The 8275-nt window shown below is 37.3% G+C and overlaps 1 protein-coding gene and 1 pseudogene across 1 annotated transcript; one reads left to right on the forward strand and one right to left on the reverse strand.

The window, feature by feature from the left end:
• Positions 1-2205: 2205 nt before the first annotated feature.
• On the reverse strand, positions 2206-3162 carry LOC125362166 (olfactory receptor 5W2-like). Its single transcript, XM_048360852.1, has one exon. The coding sequence runs from the start codon at positions 3136-3138 to the stop codon at positions 2206-2208; it is 933 nt and encodes a 310-aa protein (XP_048216809.1). The 5' UTR covers positions 3139-3162.
• A 1863-nt stretch (positions 3163-5025) lies between these two features.
• On the forward strand, positions 5026-6513 carry LOC125362164 (annotated as a pseudogene).
• The last annotated feature ends 1762 nt before the right edge of the window (positions 6514-8275 follow it).

Here is an 8275-nt window from a genome sequence, read left to right on the forward strand (position 1 = left end):
AACATCAGTGTTCTGGGATATCTAGTGTGGTGTGCTGACTTGTGTTCCTTCTCATCTATGCCCCCAAAGAGCAAATATTTCAATTAATGAATGAACAAGTAAGTTTTAAATGTCATGTAAAAAGTGAACATATGAGTGGGAAATGAGTTAATTGGGTGGAAAATATGTTCACCTTAAAGGATGCACAATCCACTGCCAGTCTTCCTTGTCTCCATGATATTATGTTTCAAACAATGCTTTCTGTCATGTTCCTTTTCTTTGTCTATGTGAGCTGGTATAACAAAATGCTCTAGACCCATTGGTTTATAAGCAATGGCAAGAAGAAAATATATTTTACAGCTCAAGAGACTACAGTCCCAAATCCCAGAAATGACAGATTCAGTATCTGGTGAGATCCTAAGTTCCTTTTCACAGGCACCCTGATTTAAGAGATAGAGCCAGGGATACCTCTTGGCCTGTGTAACAGGGGCAGTATCTCCATCCTCAAAGGCTCTGTTCTTGTGAATTTGTCACTACCCTCCTACTATGCCATCATGTTCAAGGTTCAGGCATCAGTGTATGGCACAAGATGTCATAGCACTTTGCTGATGGTACAATTTAGGAAGATAAATTACTAATTGAGGAGACAGTATTTAGTTAGAATCCTACAGAATGTTTTATCTTAGACAGTAATTCCTTATAGATGTTTTCCCCCTGACTTCTTCAGATGTGAGTACATGACCCATGAAAAAAGCAGTGCTACTTGGGTTCGACTTGGATTCAAAATACTGTGGAAGAGGATATTTGCCACCCATAGCCAGAAACCCAAAGATAACACAGGGTTAATTTATTTTATTGTAATGCAAACAGCATAGCTGTTTTAATATTTTCTCAAGAAGCAGAGTAATTTCTTAAGAAAGAAAGAGAAAAATCCAAGCAGAAAACATCAACAGAGACAAACACCAAACACACACTCAGAGTTGTATATTCTATAATTTTAATAAAATCAATATCAATCTCTTTAATAATTCAATAGAGAGTGTCCATGTTATCTCCTCTGTTAGAAATTTTAGTGTATGGGTGAACATGTTTGCGTGTGTGTGATTGTATATGTATGTGTGATATGTATGTGTGTGTGTGTGTGTAGAACATGCCATATCCTAGTTAGTTGTGACTTTACCAGGACCTAAAAACACTAAAATTATATCTGAACATTATATTTTGTGTTACTATATTTTTCTTACCATGTTTTTGTCCAAACATTATACCTTCATTTTGGATTAGCACTGAATTTATGAGAAAAAAATTAAAGAAAACAGAATTCTTTTACTGGAGGTACTGATGTGAAGCAACAGGGTAACATTTTAAATAATGATTTAACTGAGTGACTGAATGCCAAGACTATTTCACCAGGACTGAGCACTAGGTGATTCAAAAAAATACATTTTCCTGGAAGAGGTAATGGTCAACAATTTAATCACACAGAAGTATTTTGTCAGAATCTTTTCGATTGTTCTTTAGATCTTAACTTGATTTGCACTCTCCCCCCCTCTTTCTCTCTACATATGTGTGTGTGTATATATATATATATATACATATATAGTGTGTGTGTGTGTCTGTGTATACAGACTTAAGTACTACAAGAATTTTCTATTTCTCATACATCTGACTATAACATATTCCTCTCTCAAATATGTACCTTTTGGTTCAGAAAATTCACACTCTATCAAAAAAAAAACAAAAACTTTTCTCTACCACCCAGAGTTAGAAGTTATGGCCTGGTATATATCCTGCAGTCTTTTGTATTTCAACAGTGTTTAAGGCTTATTTTGACATTGTTTAAGTAATCACTTAAAGCTTATGACTTTTCACTAAAACAAAAATTTCAGTAGTAAATAAATCACTGAACTAGTCACAGAATACTAGGCAAATGAATCAGAAAACATTCTCTAAATTTGATCATGATTGAAACTAAATGAAAGAATGAATAAAAACATGGACCAATTAGATCAGGAAAATGTTGCACAGTAAAGGAACAACAGAAATTAATAAAACATAATGTGGAAGGACATGTTTCAAAATCTGCAATAGTTTCTTCTAGTAAAAATATGCCTTCCATTAAATCAAACAATGAGGTAAAACTATGTTTCTTCTATATTGTGCAAAATAAGTTTTTAAAAACACAACTACCAGAAGAATGGGTACCAGTAAATGTGACACAATGATTTAAAAGCACATTTTATTTTTTAGTTTTTCTAGGGCCTCTTTCACGTCCTTGTTCCTTAGGCTATAGATGAGAGGGTTGAGCATGGGGATCACAAGAGTGTAAAACAGAGAGGTCATTTTGTCCTGATCTAGGGAGTAGGAAGAACTTGGCCGGAAATACATGAAAAGCATGGTTCCTTGAAAAATCGCCACTGCAGTTAAGTGGGAGGCGCAGGTGGAGAAAGCTTTGAACCTGCCCTCAGCAGAGCGGATCTTGATCACTGATAAGATGATGTAACAATAAGAGATGAGGACTCCTGAGATGGTGCTCAGTTCAATGAAACCAAAAATTGTGAAGATTGCTAACTCATTGGCCCGCGTGTCAGAGCAAGAGATCAACAGAAGAGGAGGCTCATCGCAGAAGAAATGATTGATTTCATTAGACTCACAGAAACATAGGCGGAATGTCAATGAAGTGTGTATCCAAGCATCTGTTATTCCCACAAGGTAAACTGCAGCCAAGAGCTGGGAGCGCAGCTTGCTGGACATGTCCACAGCATATAGCAGGGGGTTGCTGATGGCCTTGTACCGGTCAAAAGCCATCACTGCTAGCAGTAAGCACTCAGCATCTGCAAAGATACAGAAGATGAAGAACTGCAGAGCACAGCCAACAAATGGAATAGGTTTATTTTTGGTGAGTAGATCCACCAGCATCTTGGGTCCTATTGCTGTGGAATAACAGAGGTCACAGAAAGAAAGGTGGCTGAGGAAAATGTACATAGGAGTGTGAAGCTGGGAGTCCATTTTGATTAAAGTGATCATTCCAAGATTTGTAATAACAATGATGACATACACACAGAGAAATATAGTGAATAGTGCCACTTCAGTTGCAGGGTTATTGGTAATTCCCAAAAGAAGGAATTCAGTTGTTGAGGAGCAGTTTCCAGTCTCCATCCTTTCTTGTTCTGTGCAGATGAAAGGAAGAGAAAAGTGATAGATTAGGTATTGATAATTCTGCATAGTTAAACTTGTTCATAGGAGCCAAATTGCCTTTCCTACTTACTCCCACTCATTTACAATATACTTTAGTAAACTAAATCTGCCCCTAAATCCAAAATGATGTCACAGAAATACCAAAGTTAAAGAGAAAAGCCATAAAATGTAGTAATGAACCTTCAAGAAAGGTTCAGAGTTATTACACTCAATTAGGTGTTCCATGGGTTTTAACACTGAGATAATATTGTACATAATTTAATAGTGGATAGCTATTCTAATATTATTTTCAATGTTTGGAATTTATTGAGAAATCATGCCTGTCTTATTGGTTTATTATACCATGTCCTGCCATACTGATTTTCTAGCATATTTATATCCTCTCTGTATAACTCATCCAATTCCAGTGGAGAGATTTTCAAATCAATGTCATAAGAAGAAATAGGTTATAGTAAATACTCTTTTATATCATTGGAGTTTTAGTTTATTTTAAGCTAAGGAATCAAACAACAGATATTTTGGGGGCTAATTTATTCTCCTGTCTCTGGTGTATCTATTTGCATTAATGTGTGTATTTCAGGCATTGTAGATGTTTGTCCATTGGTTTTATGAAAATTTTAAAATAGTCATTTTTAACTGTTCATTCTCAGATTTAAAAATGGTATATGACCCATATGCACTTGAATTTATATTTATTGATGTTACTATTTTGTTAACTATAATCATTTAAGTGCTAATTGAACAAATTTAAATATACTTTCATTGTATCATTTGCACTGTGAGTTTTAAAAAGGTGCTATTCAATTATAAATCCTCAAAAAACTAGTAGCACAGTCATCCCTGACAAACACACAAAAAAGTTGTGAGTAAAATTCAAACAGTGGACATTAGATTACAGAGTGCTTGAGTTAGTGAGAAGAATGAAACTACTCATTTACACATTACTCAACATCTGATTCCTCATTTTTTCAAAAAAATAAAATTTTATTTTTTATGTCCAGTTAATCATAAGGCTTGAGAAACCTACCTGAGATGAGATGTTCTTTCTGTTTTTAATCTCTGTTACCTGAACAATATTTCAGTCTCATTTTATTTTTCTACAGGTGACTCTTGAGACTTGCAGCTCTGAGAAGTCTGCCTTCACTGTGATGTGTTATTCATCCATGATTAATTAGATTCCTGGCTCAGAATTTTCCTTTGAGAATACTACAGCAATTTTAGTAAAGGCTGAAATTTTAATTCTTTACCCTTGTGATAATAACTGCTACTCTTCTTAGGTAAAAAAGACTAGAGATGTAGTCTGATCTTTTTGTGTAAATATGGGGTTACAGTTTCATATGTAAGGCAGTGAGTACATTTCTTGTTCAACTTGTTACCTCCTCCCTCATTTCCCCCCTTCCCCTCCCCTTTTCCCTCTCCTCCCATGAATTGTACAGTTGGTTTACACCAAATGGTTTTGTAAGCATTGCTTTTAGAATGGTTTTTTTTATCCTTTGTCTCTTGATTTTGATATTCCCTTTACCTTCCCTAGTTCTAATACACGTATATACAGTATCCAGGATACTCAGATGAGCTACAGTGATAGCAGGGGTACAACCACAGGAAGGAAACTCTCTAAGATGAAAATTAGATTGGAGCGGCCCGGCTCGTTCAAGATGGCGGAGCTCGACCAGTTGCCTGACAAGAGTCACAAAAGAACTTGCTTGGTGAAGTGATGGTGTTTCTGTGGTGTTTCTCACGGCTCTTCAGCAAAAGCCCTTGTCAGTTTAAAAGAGGGAAGCTTATCTAACACTTGGAATGAAAAGCACAGTTCTTTAGAGAAAACTCCTGTTTGGAAAGGCAGGAATACAGGCTCTGCTGTAGAAATGCCTTTCAGAAATTCAAAACGAAGTCGACTCTTCTCTGATGAAGATGACAGATAAATAAATAACAAGTCACCTAAAAGAAACCAAAGAGTTGCAATGGTTCCACAGAAATTTACAGCAACCTCGTCAACACCAGATAAGAAAGTATCACAGAAGATTGGTTTTCGATTACGTAACTTACTGAAGCTTCCCAAAGCACATAAATGGTGCATATACGAATGGTTCTATTCAAATATAGATAAACCACTCTTTGAAGGTGATAATGACATCTGTGTATGTCTAAAGGAATCCTTTCCTAATTTGAAAACAAGAAAGTTGACAAGGGTAGAATGGGGAAAAATCAGGCGGCTAATGGGAAAACCACGGAGATGTTCTTCTGCATTTTTTGAGGAAGAGAGATCAGCATTGAAACAGAAGCAGCAAAAAATAAGACTCTTACAACAACGGAAAGTTGCAGATGTTTCACAGTTCAAAGACCTCCCAGATGAAATTCCTTTGCCTCTGGTTATTGGAACCAAAGTTACAGCACGGCTGCACGGTGTTCATGGTGGTCTTTTCATTGGACAGATAGATGCTGTGGACACACAATGCTACTTACAGAGTAACTTTTGACAGGACAGGGCTAGGTACTCATACCATCCCTGACTATGAAGTTCTTAGTAATGAGTGTCATGAGACGATGCCAATTGCTGCCTTTGGACAAAAACAACGGCCTTCTCGATTTTTTATGACCCCACCACGATTACATTATACACCTCCTCTCCAGTCTCCAATCACAGATAATGACCCTTGATTAGGGCAGTCACCTTGGAGAAGTAAAATTTCTGGCTCTGACACTGAAACATTAGGAGGTTTTCCAGTAGAATTCCTTATTCAAGTGACTAGACTATCAAAAATTCTCATGATTAAAAAGGAACATATCAAGAAATTAAGGGAAATGAACACAGAAGCTGAAAAACTGAAATCATATTCCATGCCAATCGGCATTGAATTTCAGCGGAGATATGCAACACTTGTTTTAGAGCTTGAACAGCTGAACAAGGACCTAAACAAAGTTTTGCATAAAGTTCAACAGTACTGCTATGAGCTTGCCCCAGACTAAGGGCTCCAGCCAGCTCACCAGCCGACAGACATGAGGCGCCGCTGTGAGGAAGATGCCCAGGAGATGGTTCGGCACGCAAACTCCTCCGCTGGACAGCCCTGCGTTGAAAGCCAACACCTCACAGGCTTAATCTCCAGGTTTACTGCTATTTTATTACAAATTAAGTGTCTAGCAGAGGGAGAAAACCTGAATTCTTTTGAATTCAAGTCACTTACAGATTCATTAAATGACATCAAGAGTACAATAGATGCTTCTAATATCAGCTGCTTCCAGAATAATGTAGAGATCCACGTGGCACACATTCAGAGTGGCCTGAGCCAGATGGGGAATTTGCACGCCTTTGCCACCAACAATACCAACAGAGACTGAGGCTGAGCAGCTGCTCCCAGCCCGCCGGCTTCTAGGCACATCCCTCAACTCAGCTGCACAAGCCCAGTGGCCTGACTGCTGGGGGAGAGGGGTGCAAGTCCCCACACGGGCATTTTAGTATCAACCTTCCTGCCACATATTACCTGGCACGTGTTACCTTCCTTTATTAGCACACGCAGTAGCATTGCTTATTACCTATGTTTACTAGAAAGTGTTTTAAACTTCCAGTGTCTAAACAGAGCGTTTCATGGAAGAATGCGTTGACATATGATTATTTTTTTTAATGCATGAATTGAGTTGAGAAGGTGCTGGCAGCTACTGCCGTGAAGAGGAGGGAGCGCGGTGTGTGTGCATGGCAGCGGCTGAGGGGCACGTACATGGGGAGCGTGTCCTCCTGGGCAGCACCCCAGCCTCCGCAGAGGCAGCCCGGGGCCGTGGGGCGCGCAGGTGCCAGTGCACAGGCGGACCTCACAAGTGTGTGTCTCGTATACGTGTGATGCAATGGGGTTCTACAGACCCGTCTATAGTAGTAAATATTGTAATTTATGAAAGGAAATGAAGGAGCAGGGGGAGTGGAACTGCGACTGGGAAGTGAGTGCTAGCGTCAGCAGGTGGGTTGGGCGCGCCTCTGCCATCCATTCAGGGCAAAAGTGCTTTGTTAGGAGATTTATTTAAAAAAAAAAAAGACCTAACACACTATTTTCATATTTTTTGTTTATTTGCACAATTTTTAAACCAGATTACTGGTTAAAATCCAACAGTACAAGTTTGTAAGTAAAAATATTTTATAAGGAAAACAAAGATAACCAGTGTTGTAAAATGCAGGAGAAAGGTTTGATTTTATTTTGTTGTTTTTTTTTTCTTTTTTAAGAAAAACTCTCCTAAAATGTTGATCTTGTAAAAAGTATATATTTCGAATTTTCTTCATTTTAATATAGAATATTATAAAGCCAAAATATAATAAATTTTTTTCAGATTTGGAGTTTAAGATAGGTGAATGGGTGGTTCTGATTCTTTTAGAGGTCTCATAAAATGAGGCTTTTTATATGCTAATGTATAATAAAACAAGATTACTTTTCAGTTGAGGCCTTTGTATAGTTTAAAAGTGCTTCTGTGTTCGTTGTTGGGCTTGTGCCACCGCAAAGCTTTAGTGCGGAGTTTATATTTAGCTAAACTAAATATTTAGTGCAGAAATGCAAAATCTTTTAATATTTGTAATTCCAAATAAATTCATCTATAAAAAAATTAGATTGAAGAAGACTGTATGATATAGTCAAATATGACATCTCTTTCATTCATATTTAGATGAAACCATAGCATGTGCAATGTATTAGATTACATAAAGTGTATTACTTATACCCTCTTCATGACAATTACTTGTTGGCAACTATTATTACCCCCAAACTATACTACAAGCCACTTTAAAACCAAAGTTAATAATGTAGCTTACTTTACATAATTTAGCACTGTAAGTAATACACAGAGGGGAAGAAAATGATGAAATTTGAATTATACACTCCTGGCTAATATAATTGGCTCGTGCTATAATAAACATGACTGTTCTGGGATATCTTGTGTGAGCAACTTTGTATTCCTTCTAATATGCATTCTCCATTCAAAGCTAATAATTTAATTATGAACTGGTCAAATAAGCCATAATGTGCCAGTGTTAAATGTGAATATATCAGTGGGAGATAAACCAATTGGGTGGAAAACTTGCTCACCTGAAATTATGGACAGTCCACTGCCATTCCATTTTGTT

Source organism: Perognathus longimembris, chromosome 13 (genome assembly GCF_023159225.1).
Source record: "Perognathus longimembris pacificus isolate PPM17 chromosome 13, ASM2315922v1, whole genome shotgun sequence".
Taxonomy (NCBI): domain Eukaryota; kingdom Metazoa; phylum Chordata; class Mammalia; order Rodentia; family Heteromyidae; genus Perognathus; species Perognathus longimembris.

Excerpts from the sequence above, each read along its gene's own strand:
- LOC125362166 (XM_048360852.1), bottom strand. The coding sequence starts at position 3,138 with ATGGAGACTGGAAACTGCTCCTCAACAACTGAATTCCTTCTTTTGGGA.